This window comes from Typopeltis vanoorti, chromosome 8 (assembly GCF_054136105.1).
Source record: "Typopeltis vanoorti isolate ZY-2024b chromosome 8, IOZ_Tvanoo_1.0, whole genome shotgun sequence".
NCBI lineage: Eukaryota > Metazoa > Arthropoda > Arachnida > Uropygi > Thelyphonidae > Typopeltis > Typopeltis vanoorti.
In genome coordinates this window covers 56,607,820-56,633,463 of record NC_143556.1, presented here as the reverse complement: position 1 = coordinate 56,633,463, position 25,644 = coordinate 56,607,820, and the positions used below count along the sequence as shown (strand labels likewise).

The following is a 25,644-nucleotide window of genomic DNA, read 5'->3' as shown; positions in this document are numbered from 1 at the left end:
ATATATATATTCCTGAGCTTCTACTCGGTTGTAATGGTACATTTTAAAGAATAAATATTTAATGACTTAAACCGAGATAAAATATGAAGTTTTAATGAAAATGATACAACTAGTGTCAGCCTTTTACAGCCTTCTTCAGGTATCCACTAAAGGTAGAACACAGTAATAAAAATTTTTTATTACTGTGTTCTACCTTTAGTGGATACCTGAAGAAGGCTGTTTTAAAAAAAAAAAAAAATATATATATATATATATATATATATATAGAGAGAGAGAGAGAGAGAGAGAGAGAGAGAGATGTTGGAGATCATGTTCTTATAAACAACAATATATCACGCTCTTATAAATTTCGTGTAGTGCAGATTTCTTTTTTTTTTTTTTTTTTTTTTTTTTGAGGTGGGTAGATGGGTCAAGTAAGAATGCTTTTCATATCTTAAGCCCGTTATCTCTAGGAGAAAATGCGCGGATGGAATGTTATTGAGCTATAAGCTCTCGTCATGGCGTGATAACGGCAATAGTCGAGCCTCAGTTAAAATTTCATTGGCTACAGCATTGCCATCCGTTATCCTCTGGATTTTCTGATTCCCTAAATTACGCAGAATTCTTTCCATCCTTAAAGTCCTTAAAAGGACTGGCTTAAAGGGGCGAAGCAAGAATGATTTTCATCTTCCCCGCTATCTGTGGAGGACAGTGTAGGGATAAGGTGTTATTAAGCTATATAAAGCTCTGATCATGGCAGGAATGTAATAGCGTCAGTTAGAACTTCATTTACAGCATTGCCATCCATTACCCTCCTCTTAAAGTTCTTAAAAGAACTGGGCGATGGACTGAGTCCTTGACTCTTTATCCCGTCATCTGAATGAAGTAAATCTGTATGGATAGTGTTATTGAGCTAAAAAGCTCTAGTCATGGCTGGGTAACGGCAATAGCCGAGCCTCAGTTTAAACTTCATTGGCTATAGCATTGCCATTTGTCACCCTGGAAGTCCTAAAAAGGACTTTTCCGGGAATCAGGTGTTCATTCCCCTCCCAGGATGGGTTTTTAGAACCAATAAAAGCTATTTCAAGAAATATTTGGTGTTTGGTATAGAATAATTAATTTTACTTTGTTTTAAATTATTATTAATTTTAAACTGAACGTTTTTTTTATTATTTTATGTATTAATTTTTGTTAAATATAAAAACTCTTTCTTATTTTTTTATCCTACGCGAAACTTTAATTTTTATTAATAAATGAAGAATGGATGAAACACACCAGTGAAAGTTTTATGATTTAAACACTTCAAAATTTTTAATGATATGGGAGCTTAAGACTTTTACTCAATTAATAACGATTTTTATAAAATAGTGAAATCCAAGAAACGTTATGTTATATAATATTAAATTAGCCCTCATATTCTTAATGACTAGCGAGAAAAAAGAAGGCCGATTCAGCTGGTTTGAAGAAAAACAGTTATACAATAATTCGATTTAACAATTTACATGTAAGTTAAATCTGATCATTAACAATGCACATTACTTGGACATTGCTTGTTATAACACAATTACTTTTATTATCATATTATAACATCATTCATATATGTATATAAGTATAAACAATTACATAACAAAATAAGAGTAGGATAGAATGATTCCGTGTGGTAGCCAGGATAAGAATAGCTCCATTGCAGCCCATGCATGTCGTACGAGGTGACTAAAATGGGTACCCAGTGTGGGTAGTGGATGGCAATGCTGTAGCCAATGAAGTTTTAACTGAGGTTCGGCAATTGCCATTACCAGAGCTTTTAGCTCAATGATACCCCATCCGCACAGATTTTCTTCGATCAGATGAAGGGATAAGAGTCAAGGACTCAGTCCATTTAAAAAGAAAAAAAAAACATACACGGATTTATTTATTTATATTTGTAAATCTGCACAATTTCTAAGAACAAGTGTGCTTTACTTACAAGTATTATTTATAAATAAGAATGCTTTTTGCACTACTATGTGGTATGCGGAGTGGATATCTTCCATAATTCGAAGGTATTCAGTCAGCTAACCATGCCAGTAAATAGATGAATCGTTATCTATATTCATTCTTTTGTATATTTATGGGTTCTAGTATTGTCTCTTATGTAAAAGGTTATTTTATACTTCGAAAAATTTATTGCAAAAACACAAATAAATAACTGAAAGACTATAGAAGTAGGTAATAAGCTTATATCATTCAGAAACACAGTTCTCAATGTTTCATTTTGTTGATTGGAGTGCTATTGGTTGTTTTCTAAGTGATTTCTTTCTACACATTCTGGAATACTTGCAACTCAAGTGAATCAGCAGTCAGCTCGATTCATTCCTTCAGCACATGAAGAGTGGTGGCAAAACAGTAATATAATATTGAACATAACCCAAAGAGGAAATCTAATCGGGATAGGATCTAGGGAGCGTGAAGGCTACTGCACCCATCAGATAGCTTCTGAATGAAAAGAAAGTATTCCTTCATCATAGTATTGGTAATTGAGAGAAATTCTGTCACTTGCAAAAACAAAATGCTATATACTCTCTACTAACTGTAGATCTGAGGACAAGCCATAGAAGTGTTTCATGTCTTATAGCCAGGATGGTTAATAATGTCATTCAAAGATGTTGCTAAACATATAATGATACAATGAACATTGTATAGGGAAAGACAGTGCAAGAGAACCACAGGGGTAGCCAATAGTGATTTTATTCAAGAATTAAAAATATTTGCTCTTTCCCATAAATCTTGAATATCTTATCCATCAATATTGCAGCTTCAACTGACCGGGAAAAAAAATCCATAAAGGAAAACACACAAAAACCACATGAATAGTCAAATCCAAACAAGAAAATTTTATTACGAAAGATGACTCTTTTAATGAAGGAGAAAATCGTTGCTAATGATGGAAACAACTTGCTGAGAGGGCAATAAAATAAAGTACCTACTAAGCAACCAGTAACAAAGGGTTAACCAAGCCATTCATAGATCTGCTATTCATCTTTAGAGAAGATTTACAAACACAATGGAAGTCATCTGTAATATGTTACTGGAATTTACTGAAAATCAATTGAATGATATGTGAATTCAAAAGAAAAAACGAAAATAATGTGCTTGCTATTGTCAGATGTTCTCCAGATTTCGTTTATTTCTCTCAAGATACATGCCATTGCCAAGATGCTTCGGTCATAATTCAAGACATTCAAAAGATTGGAGGATAATAAAGTGCGCCACTCGACTCAACAGAGATCATTACCATTATCAGGGTTCATTGACAACACCTGGCTTCGTAATATATCAGGGTTTTCTTCTTCCTTGACAACATTCCATGGACAGGTCCGATGATATACGACATGACTCTGCAAAATATATATAGCTGGGTGATTTATAAATAGGAAAATCAATTTATATCCCCCCCCTTTTTTTTTTAAACGTAGGATGGAAAGAGTAATGCTACGTCAAATCTGGTTTGGCTCAATTTACTAAATCACTATGCAAGAAGAGCTATTCAGATGCCTAAGGCACTATTACATTAGCATTTTATTATTTTTCTCCTCCATAGAAATAGTGTTTAAGAGTAAAGAATGCATAGAGTGAGAAATATCTATTTTCCTTCAGCTATTAATTGTTTTGTTTTATTTCTTTAATTGTTTTGCCATCACAAAGTTAATATTTAAATATCACTAAGTGGTTTGTTCACGTCAGTCATGCTGAAAGAACTTAAATAGAAATATTGGTCAATTATTGATTCACCAAGAAACAAAAATATTAATCGCGACAATAATATTGTCTGAAATAGCACAGCATGACTTTATCCATCTCATATCAATTTTTTTCTGTAGAATTGTGCCAAATACTACAGATTTTGAAAATAATTAAATATAATTAATTTTAAAAATAATTAATTTATTTAATAAAATAGATTTTCAAAGAAATTCTTCTCTATTAAGAACGAAAAATACTTTTATTTAAATACACCTTTTAATTATAATTATATATTTAATACGAATTCACACATAGCGAAAGGAGAGGAGGGGATCAATCGACCGTGAGATGCGGTGATTGATTCATTCAATCCAATACCCTTGGAGGGTTATGGATGGCAATGCTGTAGCCAGTGAAGTTCTAACTGAGGCTCGGCTATTGCTGTTACCCTCCTGCCATGATCAGAGCTTTAATAGCTCAATACCACCTTATTCCTACACTGTCCTCTACAGATAACGGGGAAGATGAAAAGCATTCTTGCTTCGCCCCTTTAAGCCAGTCCTTATAAGGATAAGGAGATAATATTATAATACTACAGATGTCCTTGTACTATTCTTTGCTGTGATATGCTTTTATTATAAATGAAGAAAACATTTTCACATGTCTTTACTTTACTATACTTTACTATATATAAATATAAATATAAATATTTTACTTGGCAAGCTTATGTAAAATTATGAGTGATTATTTTAAGTCTAGTCAGTATCATTCGCAATACTTATCTGTTTGAAGCGAAAGGCTTACACTAGTCATCACTCCTTTTGATAACTAATGTAACGAGGTAAAACAAAACAGAAAAGAAAGGTAAGCAGAGGGAAAACAATTAAGAATACAACCTTAGTAGATACCTTCAGGCCGTTGTGTCAGAATAATGAACTTCCCTTACCTAAACCTCTGGAGAATTGACCACTAGATAAAGAGGATGACAATGAACAAACAGAAGAAGAAAAGGTCTTAGACTGAGATCACGTGTTTCCAGATTTAGACCATAAGTTTCATGCAATCAGTCAGACTGAAGCGAATGACCTTGTTTGAGATTTATTTGTTATAAACTCAAGCAAAACTTCGAAAATCCAGATTGCTAAACTGAAAATTACTTGAGAAAAATACAAATATTTCTCTTCGACGTTTCATAAAAAAAGTTTTAATTTTTTTTTCTTTAAAGACAGTTTTCTGCAGTCATAGTCATAAGGAACTATAATTAGAATTGTTCATCGATTCTTCAAATTAATTTTGAATGCCGTGTTATTGCACAGTCATATTGTTCATACAAGGGAAGTATCTTTTCAGAAAAAAAAATGAAATTTGAAAATTATAAATGACAGTAACAAAATATTTGTGCAGATTTTAAAATGTCAGGACTACTTTAGGGCTGGAAATTCGGAAGCACAATATACTGCTACTTTTGCTGCAAAGGATAGAGGTATTGCTACCTAAGCGATATTACTTTTTCATGTTTCTGTTGTAATGATGTCAATGAATGAAAGAGTTACGATGAACTGTATTGATAAAGGATATCTTAATCTTCTTATGGCATCAAAACTGGTGAATATTATTTACAGAGAGATAACTAAATTTACAAAAGAAGCAGTACTATTTCCCGTAGTACTGTTTCTAGATTGTTAATAGAAAGGGGAAAAAAAGAGTTCCGATAAAGTAATCCAGATAATGTAAATTATTCTATAATCCTTAATACGGATTTCTGTTCTTTTGTAGGTCATTGGCTTTAGCAATTTTTATAAGCGCTTAACGATCTCAGTTGGCGATACCAACGGCTATATGACGTGTATCTGTCACCGTAGTAACGAAGAATGACAGATGTGATTCACAACAAGATGTGGTTGACAGCAGCGGCACCAGATTGTCAGACATTGATTGGGTCAATATAACTCTGGCACCAACGATATCATTACAACACGTCGGCGAGGTTCTGCTTTGTGCCATGGTCGAAGGATTGCTTTGAACAATTGCTTAAGACCACCAGGCAACTGCTTGATATTAAATTTCATTCATTCCGCAGATTAAAAAAAAATACCACTAAGCAAAATGAAACTTTTGCATCTGTCGGAGATTGAAGGAAGCAAAATAATCCTCGAAATTCTTTATTCGCTTGTACACTAAATATAGAACGCACGCGCGCACACACACGAGAGAGAGAGAGAGAGATTAATTTTTTTAATTAAATCCAATTATTAAAAGTTAATTAAAGCTGTGATGATTTGGTTGGTTTAGCGATTTATTTCAACTCCAAACTATTTAAATAAACTGTTCCTACCGAGCCAAGAGGCTTACAAAAGTTATTTTAAGTAAAATTATATAATATTTATCAAATTGGAAAATTGGACAAATCGCAGTTTTCAAAAATGGTACCTCAAGTGTTTATTTTCCTGCGAAATTAAATGAAGTCAGCTGTCGGTATTTAAATCATCATCATCAGTGTTTGTACATACAAGTTCATACAAGGTTGTGATACATGGGTACAGTGCCTGTTGGTGTCCGATGCTCTTTTTACCATTCTTTGCAATTCCCCCTCTGTTCATTGTTAGTTGACTCAAATCCAGCAAACTCTTTCCACATCACTCCTTCACAACATTTACCCACTCCTGTCTTGGCCGTCCTCTTCTTTTTATATCGTCCACTGTATTCAGCATCAAGGTTTTGATATTTCTACTGTTATCCATCCTGTAGATATGTTCCATATGTTTAAATTTCATTTGAATTTTTTTCTACATTAGATTCTCTTTCTAGTTTACTTTTATCATACAGTTTTTCATTAGTCATATTTTGTACACCCATCTATTTCGTACAATTAGATATAACAAGTTCTTTCAAAAGCCAATATTCGTCTTACAGTCTTTGAACATTCAATGTCTCATGCCCATAGACAGTAACTTGTGAATATGAATGTTTCCAGCCTTGGTTTTGTGACAGGGCCCATTGATTTACTTTTCCATCTCTAGTCAATTGCCTGTAGGTTTACTTTCGCTTTTGTTATCAGATGTTATCTCTTTTTTATACTAAATCGTGCATCATTTCGCTCCCTAAGGCTCCAGCCTCTTCCATCCTTTGTTCTTTATTTGTTTCCCATTCACTTTTCTCCAAATATTATTGTTTTAGTTTTTTCGATGTTCATCATCAACCCTAGCTCTTTCCATTTTTACTTAACGTCAGCACTGTTCTTTCTAGTTCTTCTTCAATAATGACCATGTATTAATTTTTCATAATAATTAAGCCAACCACCTATATTTCAATTAGAATTACAACTATCTGAAGTTGAAATACTATATTATATTCACAATGACTTGAATTACTTTGATATATTTTCTGTAATTTAAAAATTATAAAAATAAATTTAGAATAATAATTAAAATTAAAACATTACTTTTTTCTTAATTTTAAATTAAGACATTTGAAATTGCATTTTTCTTTCAAGTTTTTTTATTTATGTTTAAGTAAAATAAATAAATAAATAAAGGTTAAAAGAGTATCCCAAAATAGGGATACTCTTTTAACCTTGCTTTTTTCTGAGAATGTGCTCAATTCAAAGTTTAGTGCATTGTCCGGATCACCACTAATTGATATATTTCGTTGATTTTTGATGGCTGGATGAAATACTATAGTTTTTCCTGAATTTTCACGTGCTTAGATGTGAAAAGATGGACTTGCAATCATGTTAAAAACCCTTTCTTGAATGTTTTTTAAAAACATTTTTATTTATTTTTTCCATGAGTATTATTTTATAGGAAGCGAGATGGGCATCCTATTCATACTTCGTCAGACATTTTCCCACACAGATAACGAATCTCAAACCACCCCTGCGTATTAGTTTTTAGTATCCACTGAAATAACTTCTTCGCCTCCGCATTCTCGATTCTTCCTACAATAAAATTCGTTGATTCTTCAGCTGAGATTTCATTTTTGCAAAGAAGTACATCTCAGGAGATAAAGTTGGGTGAACCGAGTCGGCGTTACGAACCTATAAAACCAGATTTGGCCTGGTACGATGTCAAGTAACGAGTTGTGTTTATAGCATAATAGAGTTGCAACGACATTCTCTTAATACCTATATTGACCATTCCATGGAATAGGATTTCTTGGACGTCTCACAGTGCTTTTGAACTTCATTGCAAAATAGATTTTCATTGTGTTTATGTTAAGATAGAGAACTAAGTATTTTAAGCATAGATTTTAAAACAAAATTTCTGGACTTTATTTTATTATAAGAATCATTTAGAAACTTGTAGAAGATTAATTATAGAGCACGCTTTAGAAGATAGATTTTTCATTTTAATTTTTAACCGCTATCCCTTTTCATAATACTAAGCTATGAGCGACCCTGGAGGTACAGGTTATGTAAAGTATCAGTTTTTATACTCAGTAAAACGAAAAAATAAAAATAATTTTAATTATTTTTATTTCTTGTTTATTTTTATTAATTTGCAATTAATTATTCCTTAACATTAATAATTAATCGCAAAAAGTGCACATATATAGTTATATTTGTTATTATCTTCTTATTATTCCTTTCCTCCTGTTAGTATTCCTTACCTTGCGGTGTAGAGGATTTTTCTATATTTAATCGTATCGAGGATAAGGTGGCAAAGTCTTATGCCTCCAGGTGTGTCTTATGTCTATAGATGCATGTGGTCACGTGCCGATTTGCCTGTTCTGAGGGAGGAAAAACCCGAGTTTCCGTATGAGACTGGCTAACTCACCTTTAGTCGAAAGAGGCCAGATAAAGGTTCCTCACATCATCGACGGGAATCGAACCCAGGTCTTTCCGACCAAAGGGCTTCGTCTATACTGACTGAGCTACGGAGGCTCTCATTTAATATTATATAATTAAATTTGTATAGCTTATAAACTTTACATATGCAACAAAAAATGAGAAAATTAGAAAAGGTAGAGCGAAAAGTTATAATACATATAACAATTTTAATAGTTGTATAACAAATATTTAATTAACTTACATTTATCAATGTCTACTGCGAACCCCAGAATCGTTTTTGCGACCCACAGTTTAAGAATCTAATTTAAATGAATGTTGTCTTATTAAGTTACACCAGGCATACTGTCTTTAGTCCATGAAACAGAGTGGTTTCAGATTTTTTCAAAACACATCAATAAGTTCCAAGAACCGAGATAATCCTAAATTAAGAGAGAGAGAGAGAGAGAGAGAGAGAAAGAGAGAGAGAGAGAGAGAGAGAGAGAGAGAGAGAGAGAGAAAGAGAGAGAGAGAGAGAGAGAGATTCCTGAATATGTCGACACTTTCATGGAAAATGCAGTTTATTTTTAGAAGGCAGTTACATATTGCAAAACGAAATGTGCACTAGAAAGTAGATCTCCTATCAAAATGAAAGTTTCTATCATACGAAGGGGGGGGGGTAACTGCTTCTTGGGTCTAGATGGGTACTGAAAATAAATCTGTCGCTTATATGCCTTCCAATAGCAAAAGTTGCTTCTAACTTGTTACTTGCCAAAAAAGGAAAACAAATTCGAAAAAAAAAGAAACTTTCTAATTTATTCTATAATAGGGCACGACGGTGTGTTTACAGAAAACTACGATCCCATTCCTAATAAGTGATGCCAGTATCGTGGAAAAGATGGCTTAATACCAAAGCTATTGGCATAACTCTCTATCAGCTTGCTAAAATTCACATGAAGAAATCGTTGAGTTTTGCGTCCAAGTATACAAATGTTATATTGGAGAGTTATTTTTTAGCTCGCACTATTTTCTTAGAGTATGTGAATCCGCTTCCTTCTATCAGCGAAGTGTTTTTTTTTTTTTTTTTAAAGAGCTTCGATTACCTATACTAAATTTTCAAGTATTGGGATAAAATACTGCTAAACCTAGAAAAATATTCCAGAAGATGAAACTATGACTGCATACGCCTCAATTTCTAAGAAAAATATTTTCTGTTATTTGCCTTATAGGGCAGCATATTTATTTATGATTATCCTCAGCTGATTCACAGGAAAATAACTTCATCACACAGTTAAATGGATCGTTCAAAATTGTTAACGTAGAAAGTTTCGATGCATTCACTTCCATCGTCTGCTTCATGTAATTTAACTGAAAGCAGACGAACACTAATTCATAAGTGATGTTAATTTTGATGCAGACAATAAGCTAAATATAGATAAGTTCTAGCATACTGTCTACATCAAAATTAAAATCATTACGATAAATATTAAGTTAGTATTCGTCTGGTTTCAGTTTAAGTGGTTTGAAATTAACACACGAATAATTTGGACCAAATTTATGGAAAGAAATTTGAATATTATAACACAGATTAATAGTAGATACGTAATGATAATAATAAAAAAAACCCGGTCAATTTTACGATGATTATTCTACACGAAAAATAAAAGAAAACAGCATCAGAAATAATTTCCATCTATTTCTTTATATAACACATAAAAGTAACTTTTTTTAATGGTTAATATATATAGAAAATACCAAACATGTATTCTATGAATGTTCGTATCTCATATCACAGCATAATTGGAACTCACCATTTCAACGGATCCATAGCGCCTTCTGCTGAATACTCCACGCCTTGAAGATAGGTCATTGGATGATGAGCTAAAAGTTCAACAAACAGAATTTAGAATTCACTTTCATAGGTACGCTATGAAATGAAATTTAAAAAACAATAAATAAATAAATAATATTTTTTCTGTATTATTATTTTGAGAAAACAAGATTATTTATATCGCAAAATGGTAACAAACAAGAATATGAAATTATTTATTCAGAATTGATCCATATGACAAATAAATAAGATTTGAATCTTACATGACTCGAAAGGTAATATTTTAAATATCATCTAAATGGCTACGGAGTCTTCGTAGCTCTGTCGGTAGAGACGAAGCCCTTTGGTCTGGAAAAACTAGGTTCGATTCCCGCCAGTGACGTGAAGAACCCTTATCTGGTCTCTTTCGACTAAAGGTGAGTTAACCGGTTTCATACAGTGGTAGGGGTTTTTCCCTTCGGAAACTCGGTTTTTTGTCGAACAGGCAAATCCGCCCTGTGAACACACCCAGATTACAGTCATGAATACGTCCCAGCTATATGCCGTCCTAAGTCAGGATAAAACTGGGGTTGGTGAAAGCAATGGTGAACTACCCTGTAAAAATCTTATCAGATTTTTACAGGGTAGAAATCTGATAAGATTTCTACCCTGTGGGCAATGCCTACAAAGTCACCTACGGTCGGAAACGACTGAAAGTTAAAATCAGTCAGTCAAGTAGCAATGTGTCATTAAAATGAAATGTTTTTGAAAAACAAAATGCTTACAGAAGTCGATACTATAACACTGGTCCAGATTTTCAGCAACGTGTAAATATTAAAAATTGTGCACTGGAAGTGACAATCTTAGAAGTGAGAAACAGGAGGAAGAACGCCGCGCACTCAAGGAGTCGAATGTTAGAATATTTAATATCGATATTATTCCGGAAAAAATAATAGTTTGATAGAATCTTTCCTCAAGCAAATTCCTGACAGCTAAGCAATAACGAAGCCATAAAATGAGTTGAGATGGCCAAACATTTAAATCATAAAGCTTTTTTTACTCTTGATTTTAATTTCACACGAAATGCGATTCACTTAGCATAATTCAAATTAATTGATAATTTCACTCTATTCTTATCGAAATAAAACAAAAGTTGTATATAAAAGATAGTTTTTATTAGAGGGATGTTATGTAAATAAAGCTGTGAATCCCATATTCATAATATGAAGCTAAACATGAATGATTGTTTAAAACTTTCCAATTTCCAATATAATACGAGGGGGAGGGGGGGTCTGGAGAGTTCTGATAAACATCTAGAACAAAAATTAATTAATTTTATGTCTTCTTATATATACTAAAAAAAGTTATTTTCTGAAAAAAAAATTATGTATAAATTCTCTTCGTAATGAGTTTAAATGTACTTAATAGCGAAGCTATAGAAGTAATGGCTCGGACTAAACAAATTACTTCGAAACAGAAGTTTGGATTTTTTTAAGTAAGAAAAGAACTACAAATCTTTTCAAAATATATCTAACTAAAGAAGTGCTTTTAATTAAAATGTTTTGCTTGTAAATAAATATGCATTTTTATTAATTAAGATTACTCTCTTTTAATTCTTAAATCAAACGAATTAGAATTCTTTTCCTGAAATGTTAAAGGGAAAAAAAGTAATTACTATAGGACTAGCTTCTTCTTCTGTTTTCACGTAATTTGTCATAAGAATGAGAATAGTAATTAATGATAATTTGTTTTGAGAGTTTCACTTTTGTATTCGTAAGTTTTTTGTATGTTTAAAATGTTGAGATGCTGCTTTCCCAATGGAGGGTTTGAATATTTTTTATTATTACACAGAAATTCACTCTGGTCGTGATTTTGAATACTAGTTATCCACTAAACATTATTTATTTATGCTAAATTGCAAATTACACTCTGATTTTGTTATCCTAGTTATCCACTAAACATTATTTATTTATGCTAAATTGCAAATTACACTCCCAACCAAACATATAAATTAGAAACTCTATCAAAAAAGATGCGATGCGGGTTCTAATTTGGCCATCGTTGCGGAAGTTAGTAACGGTTCAATTTACTATTTGTGCCGTTCTCAGATCGTTAAAAAGCAACTGCATTAAGTAAATATTACTTAGCAAAATGAAATGCAAAAGGAATATCATTGAATTACCTCTCTCTTTACGAACCAAATAGTTATTTAATTTTTTCCTTTATTACTAAAATTCATATTTCGTCGTATGGCGCAGAACTGTGATCGTTTACAAATCTGTGACATCTGTAAGTGATGAAAATAAACGAAACATAGACTTTACTTCCACCCTAGTATCACCATCTCTGGGTCTGGCTCCCACTGACGAGACCTCAATAAAGGTCGACACCGGTCTGGGTAGTGAGCCTTCTCTTAAATAATAGCATTATACATGTCCGCAAGGAATGTGCTTTGCATTATGGAATATACTAAGACAAGTGATGGGAGCTTAGTCCACCTTTACCACGAGTTGCCTCAGTCCTGAAGATAGTTCAGACGCAAACTTTGTTTGCTTACACTTGGATAAAGGATTAAACTAATCTTTTAATTGTAAAGCATACACTTTTCTGTAAAAAAGAGATTTTGATTCTTTATGTTTGTTAGGAAGTGATTCAGAAGACTGAAGATGGATTGATTGTATAAAGGCATCCACAATCCCTCGAGAGAATAAGTGGAGGGATTATGGATGCCTTTTACAAATAAAAAGTGTCCACTGTGAAAAAAAAAAAAAACTGAAGCGAATTCAGAGCCATTTAGCTCAATCACTTTTATTTTGAACAGAAGAAATTATTTTCAAACACATCATTACAAATCTACGAACAGTAATTCCAGATAAATTTGATTTAGGACGGAGTCACTGCAGAATAAGTAGTTCTCCATGAAAAAATTAAAGCCCAGATCGGAATGATAAATCAAATTTTATGAAGTCTGAGGAAACCACGAATGTAATATGATTCTAGCAAGAAAATCTGTAATATCATTAAAAAGGGATGTTTGAGAACCTGGCTACTGTTACTGGTAAAGAGGTAAAGAATTAAAAAAAAAAAGATGGTGTTAGTATTATAACCGTTTACCAATATAACGTCACGAAATAGTTGGCAATAGCTAATCTAGGGATATTCCTAATAAATTCCTTATTACAAAAAAATTAACTATATATATATATATATATATATATATACACAGGGTATCCCAAAATTCACGCAAGAAGTAATTTTGATACAAAACACAGGTTTTTAATTAAAAATTGTAATTTCTTATTGATTCATAAAGTATACAGTATAGGGTTATGCATGGAATGGCATATCGGGTAAATGGCCTCCACGGCTTTGCTGGCACATACGCATTCTTTTGTCGAAAATTTCCATGACCGTTTTGCATAAATGTGGCGGAATTTCGTTGATACAGCGCTCAATTTCAAGGCGTGGGTGGTCGTGGGCTTATTGACATAAACCTTAGACTTCAAAAAACCCTAACCAACGGCGTTAAGTCACATGATCTGGGCGGCCATTTCTGATCACCAAAACGGGAAATTACACGACCAGGAAATGACGCATGCAGTAATTGAATTATTTCTCGGGCTGTATGGCATGTGGCACCGTCTTGTTGAAACCACATGTCGTCCACATCCATATCTTGCAATTTAGGCACAAAAAACTGAATTATCATGTCGCAGTAGCGAGCACCATTAACTGTTATTGCCTTACTAGCCGCATTTTCGAAGAAGAATGGACCGATGATGCCTCCAGCCCAAAATCCGCACCAATCAGTGACACGTTTGTGGATGCATTTGTTTCTCAACAATCACTCGTGGATTTTCTGAACCCCAAATGCGACAATTTTGTCGATTAACGAAGCCATCAAGATGAAAATGAGCCTCATCGCTGAAGATGATTTTGTTCGAAAAATAAGCATCCACTTGTTGTTCCATAATCCATTCAACGAAATCTCTTCGATGTGTGTGGTCAGTAGGCTTCAGTTCTTGAGTCAATTGAACTTTGTAAGCATAAAGATGAAAATGTTTCATGAGAATACGCTGTAGAGAGCTTCTCGAAATGCCCAATTCAAGACCACGGTGCCGAATTGATGTTCCTGGACTCTCAGCAACACTCTCACGAACTGCTTCGATGTTTTCTGTTGAACGACTTGTTGAAGGACGGCCAGAGTGTATAAGATCACTAATTGATCGAGTTTCCTTGAATTTTTTAAATAATCTTTTCACAGTTGATGAAGTTAAATCACTATTCCGACCATATTTTGTACGAAAATTGCGAACTGTAGCTGCCAAACCTTCATTATTTTTAAAATATTGCTCAACAATGAAAATGCGTTGTTCTTTCGTGTAGCGCTCCATTTTTAATAACCCTGAACTGTCAGCTGTCATGCTGTTTTTTTTTCTCGTTGGCAACACTTTACCGCACAAATGGCATTAAATTTAAATCTTGCGTGAATTTTGGGACACCCTTTATATATATATGTATATGTATATATATATATATTATATATATGTGTGTGTGTGTGTGTGTGTGTGTGTAGAGTAGCAGTACCCAGGATAGCGTATCCAGGGAATCCTACTCTACAGAGAGAGCAACTATGAATTAGGTCACTTTCGGCTACTAGAAAACAAGGCATTGTATACATTGTACCAAAATATCTGGTAAACTCAAAATATCGATATATAGAAAGTCCACCGCATAACTTTGCTGGTTTCAAGGGTGAAGCCAGAGGCTTTTTATACTCCCCGCTATCTGATAGGGATACAGTGAAGAAAAAATTTATGAACTATATGCTCGCCCCGAAAGGCATGGAGTTTATTTATCTTTATTAGAAATTAATATGGCTTTTGGTCTTTTGTGTTTGTAGAGATTAGTTTCATTGAAATTTGCAGCTTGCTGTACTAGTTCGTTGGAGTGTGTGTCGACTTTTTTAAGAAGTCGACATTCCTTATATCTACTCTTTCCTCTAATCTAGCAAGAGATTGGAAGAAAGAGTAGATATAAGGAATATCTGTGTCCCGATGAAGTTGAACATCTCTATCAAACCATGGAGCATTTAAAATCATGCGTAGGCATTTGCCTTGTATTGCAATTTGAGAATATTATTGATGGCATGACTCCAGGCTGAAGAAGCATACGTGATTATGGGATGAATCATGAGCTGGTAGAGAAGCAATTTGATTCTGGTGTTTGGTTTACTGTTCCTGTTAATTAGGGGGTAGAGCTGGGAGATGGCTTTAGATGCATTTGCACGTAAGACTTTGATGTGGTGGTTGAAGTCTTCTGTCCAGTTGTGCACCAAGGTTGTCTTCTGTTTTCCAGGGAATCTTGGCATTAAACAGGAAGATGTCCACTTTAGGAGATACCGTTCTTCTAGTAAAGAGCATAGCTATGCTCTTCTGGGGGGTTTACTTGTAATCTCCATTTGGAGAACCATTGCTCTACTATTAGTAGGTTTTGTTGAAGTTTTTTGGTGACAAGGAATAACTGAAGAGATCTGGTTAGTATTGCTGTATAATCTGCTTAAAGGACTAATGATCGACGACATTGCGTTGTGATGAATGTCTGCCATATATACGAAGATATACTCTAATACAGGGATTCTCAACCTATGGTACGCGTACTACTGGTGGTACGTGAGCCACTGCCTTACTGGTACATCTAATATCTTGAATTAAATATAGTGGTACGCCATTGGAAAAGGTTGAGAACCCCCTGCTCTAATACTCTGACGATATAATTTAACTCTTTTTTTTTTCATGAAATAAAAATGATATATTGCTAAAAATGAAATTTGAGAACTTTATTTGCAGAATGTTTTTATAAATTTAGAAAATTTTACAGATTATTAGAAATTCTTTATTATTTTTAATGCATATTATATTTACATTTATGTTTTAGTATAAAAATAGATGCAATTGAAAACTTCCTTAAATCTGCCATTCGAGAACAACAAACCATCTCTCTCTCTAATCCACGAGTATTACGTCATCAGTCGATAGGGTAAGTAATCAATATTTATTAATAAATAAAAGTTACAAAACACTGTATAACGCTACTTGTATTTTGAGATAATGATAGGGCTTTTGAATTTATTTTGCATTATCCACAGCTAACACGTTACATTATCACTTCATTGTTACACCCATTATAATTACTATGATTCTGTAATCTACAGTCAATGTATTCATCTCCTAGAGGATCGTTTAAATTCCACTGAGATCATTGACATGTCAAGGATGAAATTATGGAAAATCTATGCATGTATAATAACAAGATGGCATGTATTGAAGCCTCCAAGTAAACACAATGGATAACATGAAAATAACATTATCAGCTGTGTGATAATATCACTTAGTTTATCTAATATTCTAGAAATTATCTGGTCTTATTATACCGTACACGACGATGATTACAAGACTCCCTTGGAATTCATTGTTAGTGGATCTAGTTATCTCTTGTATTGAGAAACAGACACACCTACTTAGTGTATCCTAACGATATCACAATGCTAATGATAGGCTGAATGAAGTTAACACATTCTCTGTCTCTCTCTCGCTGAGAAGTTTATAGATGCATGACAAAACTCTCTCTCTCTCGCTCTCTCTCTCATATGAGTTTATAAATACATAACAAAGCTTCTAGAAAGTTGACACCCCGCCCTATAATGATGAGAAGATCCTAAGTTTAGACTGGGTGGATATGAATTACCGAATTGTTCAGTTCATAACCTGTTTATGGGTTATAAAACAACTGTCAAGCAGGTTAAATATTAACCAAGCTTTTCTTGTATACTACAGTTGTTCAATGGAAGAAAGTACAGGCGTACCGCGCGCGCGCGCACACACACACACACACACATTGGCTTTACATGCAGAAATAACTGAAACAGATCAAAATAGGTTTTTACCCTACAATTAATAAACTGTTTTTTTTTTTTAATTGCACGAAGAATTTTAAAAGTATTATTACCAAATTTTATTATTATTATTATCACTGGGTGACATTTTATAAGAAGCAATAGGCATTACTGTTCCCTAATTTCTCCTGAAATATTAAAAGTCTCAGTTTTAAATATTTCTATTGTTTATTGCTTTTGTGATTTTTCAAAAAATAGTCAATCCCCCCCCCCAAAAAAAACTACCTTGGTGATTTCTGACTGGGGAATGGTTTTGGGTACATCTTTCACAAAACAAAATGTTATGTTTTCTCGATCTATGTTCGGATTATTTAATACAAATATCTCCAGTCTACTTTTAGTGTGAAAGAAAGAGTTTTAGAATAACATAAATACTGAACCAGACCGACAGTTATTATCATCCTACGTGTCTACAACATATAGCCATGATTGATTTATTTTCTGCAATCCTGGTGATCTGATCTGATTTTCCCTTTCGGTCGTTTCCGACCATAGGCGACTTTGTAAGTATTGCAACTATTCTTTAGTTGCAATTAAGAGTTTAGTAGATTAGAGTAACATTCATCAACTCTAAATCCTCTCTCATAACATTAATTTATTCTGAATGGAGTGAAGATATTATTATTATTATTATTATTATTATTATTATTATTATTATTTGACACCTCCAGGGAGTCCAAAGACTCATCGAGGGAGAGTAATCTATTAGCAAGTATTCCTGGTGAGATTTTTACAGGGTAGTTTACCCTTGCTTTCCCCAATCCATCCAATTTTATCCGGCTCTGGATCGGCATATTGCTGGGACGTATTCATGACTGCAATCTATGTGTGTTCACAGGCCAGTTTGCCTGATCTGGGAGACAAAAAACCCGAATTTCAGCGTGAAAAAACCCTCTATCTCTATATGAGACCGGCTAACTCATCTTTAATCGAAGCAGACCAGATAAAGGTTCCTCATGTCACTGATGGGAATCGAACCCAGGTCTTTCTCACCAAAGAGCTTCGTCTATACTGACCAAGCAATGGAGGCTCAATCCCGATGATAAATAAATTTTAAAAAAATAGCAGAAAGAACTACAGATGCTCGAGAACAGTTAATCAAAATGCATGGTGTTAGCATAACACCAGGTATTGTGCATATATCCGCTCTGACATACCCTGCCACAGAACAACTAGCTTGAAATCGCCCGACTTCGACCTTCTTTGGCTGAAGATATCCCTTTGTCACTCAGTCAAATTCATCTGCTGTCTCTATCGCTCTCCTAACACCACCAATCACTCAGAGCGCTTTCATTTCCTCTCCTTAAAAGTTGATTTTCTCCAGTCCCACTCCCCAAACAGCGAAATCACTCTCCTGGGTGATTTCAACGTCCATAACACCAATTGGCTTTCCTCTTCCAGTCATACAGATCCTGCATGCAGAGATGCTGAAATATTTGCAGTCACTAATGACCTCACGCAAATTGTTCAAAAACTGACCAGAATACCAGATAACCCAAACCACTCCCCAAATACCCTAGATCTCTTCCTTACTAATGACCCCCTCCAAATATGCAGTGAATGTAGTAAGTCCCCTGGGTAATTCTGACCACAACTTCGTGCTTATCTCCTCACCCATGCAACAACGAATACGCAGTTATTCCCACACAAGAGTAGTTTGGCATTATAATAGTGCCAAATGAGACAGTCTCCGAGACTACCATGCTTCATTCCCATGGTTAGACTATTGTTTCCTGTCTTCCAGTCCAGACATATGCACCGAACGCATCACCAAAGTAATCCTCGCTGGCATGAAAGCATATATTCCCCACACTACTCAGACCTGCCGTCCGCTAACTAAACCCTGGTTCTCCAAAAAAATGTGCCAAGGCAGTACAAATGAAAAATCAGGCATACCACAACTGGCTCAAATCAAGAACCCCGTCCTCATTCAATGCATACACTGAAGTCCGAAACAAATGCTAGAAAACTATTAATACTTCCAAAACAGATTTTGAACGGGCATAAAGCAGGAAGCTTGCAGCCTGTCCAAACGGAAGCCGTGCCTTTTAGTCTCTTGCCAAGGCAATTGCCCGTAACTTTTGTCCTACACTATTCCACCTCTATCACACTTTGCCTCCAATGCACATATAACTGACAATGGCAAATGCCCTCCAGTCATTCCAACTGCCCGACATACAATTCCCATATATCCTTTTGCCAAAAAGACATCACAAACCTGCTGTCTAAATTAGCCACAAAAAAGTCTCTTGGCCCAGACGGAATTCCTCCAACAATTATTCTGAAGGTCTGTACATCTGAACTAACTCCTATCTTATGTCACCTGTACACACTCTCTTACTCCACTGGTATATATATATATATATATATATATATATATATATATATATATATATATATATATATATATATATATATATATATATATATATATATATATATATATATATATATATAATATATATTATATATTATATATATAATCTCATATATATAATATATAATAATCTCATATATATAATATATATATATATATATATATATGAGAGATCTACTCTCATACATCACCCATCACTGGACAAGCGCTATGGAGAAATTCGGCGAATTCCAAGCACTTGATATCTCCAAAGCTTTTGAGCGAGTCTGGCACAAAGGCTTCCTAAGCAAACTCCCATCATTTGGACTGCCTCAGGACTTCTGCAGATGGATTGCCAGCTTCCTGTCTGGACGCACACTATGTGTGATGGTAGACGGCTCCCTATCCTCTCACCATCCAACTAATGCCGGGGTCCCTCAAGGCTCAGTTCTCTCACCGACCCTCTTCCTTCTATATATCAATGACCTATTTCAGTTGACCTCTAACCCAATACACAGTTTTGCAGATGACAGCACACTACATTCCTCCCTTTCATTTGACAAACCCTACCCTACACAACTCACTTCATCCCACAGAACATCAACCACCATTGCCCTTAATTCCGACCTCCAAGCCATCCTCCGATGGGGCTCAGACAACCTTGTCAACTTCAATGCTAGTAAAACCAGTTCTGTCTTATTTCTCACAAAAAAGAATCATTTTCATTTCGATAATTTTTCGTTTTCGATAACACTCAAATTCACAGACAAGATGAGATTTCTCTTCTTAGAATTACCCTGACATCAAGCCTCTCCTGGCATAAACACATCACAACCATTTGCATCTTCAGCTTCCAAAAAACTAGGTTTTCTCTTTCGCTCAAGACGCTAGTTCACCCCTAAACAGCTGTTAACACTATATAAGTCACAAATCCGCCCAGCTCTCGAATACTGCTCTCACATCTGGAGTGGGGGTCTAAAAAGCTCCCTCAAAATGCTTGACTCAAGACAGAGGAGAGCAATTAGACTAATAAATGATCCATCCCTCACCAACTCGCGGCCCCCTCTTTCACATAGACGCTTGGTCTCTGCAATCTGTATATTCTATAAATACTTTCACGGGAAATGTTCATCTGAAACAGCATCAATAATTCCCCCTGTACCAAGCCCATTGGAACACGTACAGCTGCCGCCCAACGTCCTTTTACAGTACACCTCGAAATCCACAGAACAAGTTTCTTTTCCTCCTCATTCATCCCTGCTACTGCAGTACTGTGGAACAGTCTTCCCCTGAAGTATTTCCCAGGGAATACAATATACAGGCGTTCAAATCAAATGTAAACAAGTTTCTCCTTTCACATCACAATCCATCACCCATATACGGTACTAACGTATTATAGGTTTACTAGCCAACCTCCTGTATATGGGCCCAACATAAAAAAAAATAACAGGAGTTTATAAACTGTTCAATTACGTTATCAATGAAGTTGTGTCGGGATAACAGTTGCCATTTGTCGCACGACCTGACTGTCGCTATCTCTTGAGATATGGTCTAGTAGCCTGTCTCTAAGATTACAGTGTTTAATCAAAGTTTTCCATACATTATGAAGCTTCATTCTTTAGTTGCGATTAAGAGTTTAGTAGATTAGACTAACATTCATCGACTCTAAAAATCTCTCATAATTTAATTTATTCTGAATGGAATGAAGATATTATTCCAATCCATTAGAAATCCGACGTAGATTTCTGCTGATCTTTGGTTTGTTCCACTATAACGTTGTTCATAATTATATAAATCCTGTACAAACCTAAATACGTCATGGATGAGGATGGGTCCATTGATAATCACAGGGAATTGTTCGGCTCGGTTTCATGACACTAATGTATTTAGGCTGTTCATAAATGAGATTTCAGAAAAAAAACTTAGATTCTATATAATTTACCTTCAATTAAAAAGTCTTTAAAAAGGTTCCATGCCTTATGGATGGAGTTTGAACCAAGATCTTTATTACCGAAGAGGAAATATCCTAATATGTCTTCATCTCTACTCTATGGAGCGCTACAGTCTACAATCACCCTAGGTAATGAACTTTATGATAAGCTTGATTCTAACTTGTATGGTATGCTCTTGGACTTTATTGCCAATTTGGTTGCGGACGAACAGATATAGAATCGTACTTGAGTATTTTTATGAGCAATGTTCTGAATTAGGAGTGATGGAATAGTGTTCTATTCAAAGATATTGTAGCCATTGAGATGCAGTAGTTGCAAAAGGAAATTAATTTTCCTATATATATATATATATATATATATATATATATATTACTCCTAAGATGAAAGCAGAAGAGACTATAGCAAATAAATGTAATGTGTGAGCATATACTTGCTATCTGCGTTATTTAGGACATACAGCACCCCGAAAAAAAGGTTGCATCTAAAAGAGCTGCAACCTTTTTTTTTTAACTGAGAAGATCGGCATGAGATAATTCTCATCCTTTTAATCCAGTGATCTATAACACATTCGTAAAGAAAATCTTTTCTTTACGAATGTGTAGGCTGAAGTAATATTAAAAATCTTAGAAGACAAGTTTATCGCCGGACATTATTAAGGTGTTTAAGTGCTGCTTCAATAGGTGTTACATGTAAATGAAGAGGGAAAAATCTGCTAAGTTACGTATTGGCGATAGGACCGTCTCTTCATTCGTCACAAGAAGATCTCTGAATGTAAAGTTTTGAAAACTTCTGCATCTAGATGCTTTATCAGATTACAGTTAAAAATCTTCGGTGTGTGTGTGTGTGTGTGTATGGAGGGGGGGGGGCGTGTATACAAATCAGTTGACCATGGAATTGAATGGAAGAAAGTGTAACCCTTCTTTCCGTGATCGATGCCTCAAAAATCAACTTTACCATAGAACTTGGAAATGATGGAGAATTAACTTACTTACCTCTTTCTAATTAAGAAAATAACAGCATCCACAAATAGTGCAGAAATATTTACACGCATTTTCAGCATTATGTTTCGGCAAGTAGAAAATGGTGTGATAAAAATGCAACGTTTTGAGGCATTAACATTAACCTGAAGGTCGATAAATATCCGGTGAATACATTACGGTGTTTAGCATCATCAGTATGACAAAAGAGGCTTAACGCATGCGACAGTAGAACGCCATGACATTATATCAGCATCTCATTCAAAGCCGGTTATCAAGGCTTAGGATTTTCGAAAGTTTCCCTATGCTTGCAGCATAGTTCATTTGTTTTCCTTTAGCGTAGATGTTAGGTTCACAATAGAAAGATAGAGCTCGAAAAAATGTTTACTCCGGAGCCTGAGTTAAATCTTGATCCACCGACAGAGGTTATTCCCTGACTAAAAAAAAAAAAACTTTAATTAAATGCTCTGGTGTTAAAGAAAAAATACACTAGACTGTACCTGTAAAAACAGAGGGAAAAGGGCATTTTTAAAGAAAAATGGCTTCTTGTCGTCTTGTACGCATGGAGCAAGGGAATTTATCATTTGATATAAGCATCCTCATACTCGCTATCGCTCACCAATTCTTCGCTTCTTGTTGGCGTGGGAGGCTGGGCACTACACAACTACGGGTATATTTAAGTCGGAGGTACCTCTCTAAAAATTCTGAGTGATCCTAAAGGATCACTACTAAACTTATTACTCTTGACCTGAATCACTCCAAGACAGGAAACTCAGCAGTAGTCCCACCCAGTGACAGGAAAAAACCCGTCACCGAATAGAACTACTCTATTCCCCAGGAAGTGAAGAAACCCAATGACAAGCATTAATAAACGTCATTAGTTATAGTCATACGCAACTGTAAGTTTCATTTCTGTCTCCTAAATGAACAACAACAACAACAAAAAAAAACGCCATTAGTTTTTAAAAGTACTTTTTTGATAATTAATACTGTAAGGTTTCTAATGTGGAAATATCAAATAGATATTAACTTAAAAAAACAAAGTTTAATTAATCATAAATCCTAAAAGAATATATACTCAACAAGTTTTTTAATATTTAGTTATCTTATTACTATTTATCATCTTATTATTATTAATTAATATAAATTTCTGAGAGAATATCTATGAAAAGCATTAACAATGTAACTATAAAACTGAAGTATCATTGCGAATTAAATATTCTCAATCATTTTTATCCTACCGCTTTCTGTTAAAATACTTGAAGTCTGAGGTATTAGAAGATCTGGTAAGCAATTACCACTTGTTATGTCTAATCAACTCTGATTTCCCTTAAGGGTTCCATGTGAACGAATAACTTCAATCGATTCTTTAAAACAGCTAGATAAAAATGTCTCAAAGTTATAACATTGCAAATGTAGTTATAACATTGCATGAGTTATTCTTGATTCAAGTACGCGATCGTAAGTACTCAATGGCCATTTTCAGAATTAGACAGCATTGAATAATGAACCGGAAACCGTATACAGTCTGAATGCATGAGGGACCAGCATGAAGTGTATGTTTATGAGATTTTCAAATTCTTCTTTGGTATTTAATGATTAAAAATCAATTTTTGCTCTGCTAGCGTTTTTTTTCCCATTAATATGCTTTTCTCTAACTGCAAATATGTGAAATAGAGCATGAGGAATAAGTACGTTAATAGGAGGTAGATAACAGCACCTGTTCACTCTTCTCAGCCTGCTCAAATTGCTTCATTGTTGTGGGCTCGTTTCATAGCTTATCCTTTGTTCCCAAACATTATTTTTAATAACCGCTTCAGAAAACAAAATGGGGAAATTATAAACAAAAGCTGGTGGAAACTGGTATTTATCTAAAGAAATTTCTAGAAGCAAAGATGAAAATAACCAATGGAGAAAATTAAAGATAATTTGAAGTATCTTTAGTTAGCAAGAAATGTATACTTTCGAAAAATAAACTTGATTCTTTCTTGAAGGGGAGAGATATAAGTTTGCAGGAGCTTTTGAATAAAATAATCCACAAATCCTGATTTTTCCGACAAACAGATGAAATCAAGCCTATTCGATATTGCTCCTACACCATTATTATCAATAATATTAAAGAGGATTTTAAAATTATGCTTCCTGTATAATTTTAAAATCCTCTTTTAAAATTATTTAAAAGTTATTTTTAAATAATTTAAAAAATATTTAAATAATTTTAATTATTTAAATACAGTTATTTTAAAATCCTAATTTTAAAATAACTATATAATTTTAAAATTATAATTTTAAAATTATACTAAAATTATAAATATACAGTTTGAAAGCTTAACACTTTCAAACTGTCAAGTGCTTCATGTGTCTGTCCTACGCAATTAAAGTATACAAGGATATATATTTTTGACTCTTTCTTCCTAATATAAGTACATGAGGAGTTTTTTTTTTTTGAATCTTTCTTCCTAATACAAAGAAAGAAAACTAATAAAAAAGAGATAGACAGTAAAGTAAAATAAAAACATCTTGGCGCTCAACAATAAGAATAATATCAGACAAAATCAGTCCTTTATCTCTTAGTGATGCATATATGATGATGAGTTATCATTAGAGGAATAGTAAAGTGTGAATCACGTTCAGATTGACGACATGAGTAATAAGACGAATACGAAGATGGCCGCATCTTTCTGTATGCATTGCTCAATTCTTTATGTGAATCTCAACCATTTGAAATATTACAAATCCATTATACATTAGCATTGTTAGTGAGGTAAGATAATCCAGGCTTCCAAATAAGCAGAATGGTGTATCACATCGGACAATGAAAGTTGATACACAAAGTTGTATCAATCATTCAACTTTATGTATGATTGATATCATTGTGTGTGGTGTGTTGTTGCACTATAGAGTCCCGAACAATAGCAATAGTACTTAGTTACATTTCTATTTTTCAGTAATATAGTCTTATTTTTAACAAGTAAGGAAATGATCTTGAGCAATCATAAAATGGAGTATCGTAAGAGTGTTCTCATGTAGTGGCACTCTTCATTATCACAAGACGACTTCCTTTTTCCCAGATTCTGTTATTTTTTCCAAATCCCAAGTATTATGAAATTCATCCAACCAGAGAGTT

The 25,644-nt window shown here is 34.1% G+C and overlaps 1 protein-coding gene across 1 annotated transcript in view; it reads right to left on the bottom strand.

The window, feature by feature from the left end:
- The window catches only part of LOC150104009 (GTPase-activating Rap/Ran-GAP domain-like protein 3), a 135,230-nt gene that overhangs the window by 92,269 nt on the left and 17,317 nt on the right, over nucleotides 1-25,644 (bottom strand). The window contains exon 2 of the mRNA XM_090396376.1: nucleotides 10,279-10,348. Within this exon, the coding sequence (XP_090252502.1) occupies nucleotides 10,279-10,348 (70 nt within the window). The remainder of the gene's footprint in view (nucleotides 1-10,278; nucleotides 10,349-25,644) is intronic.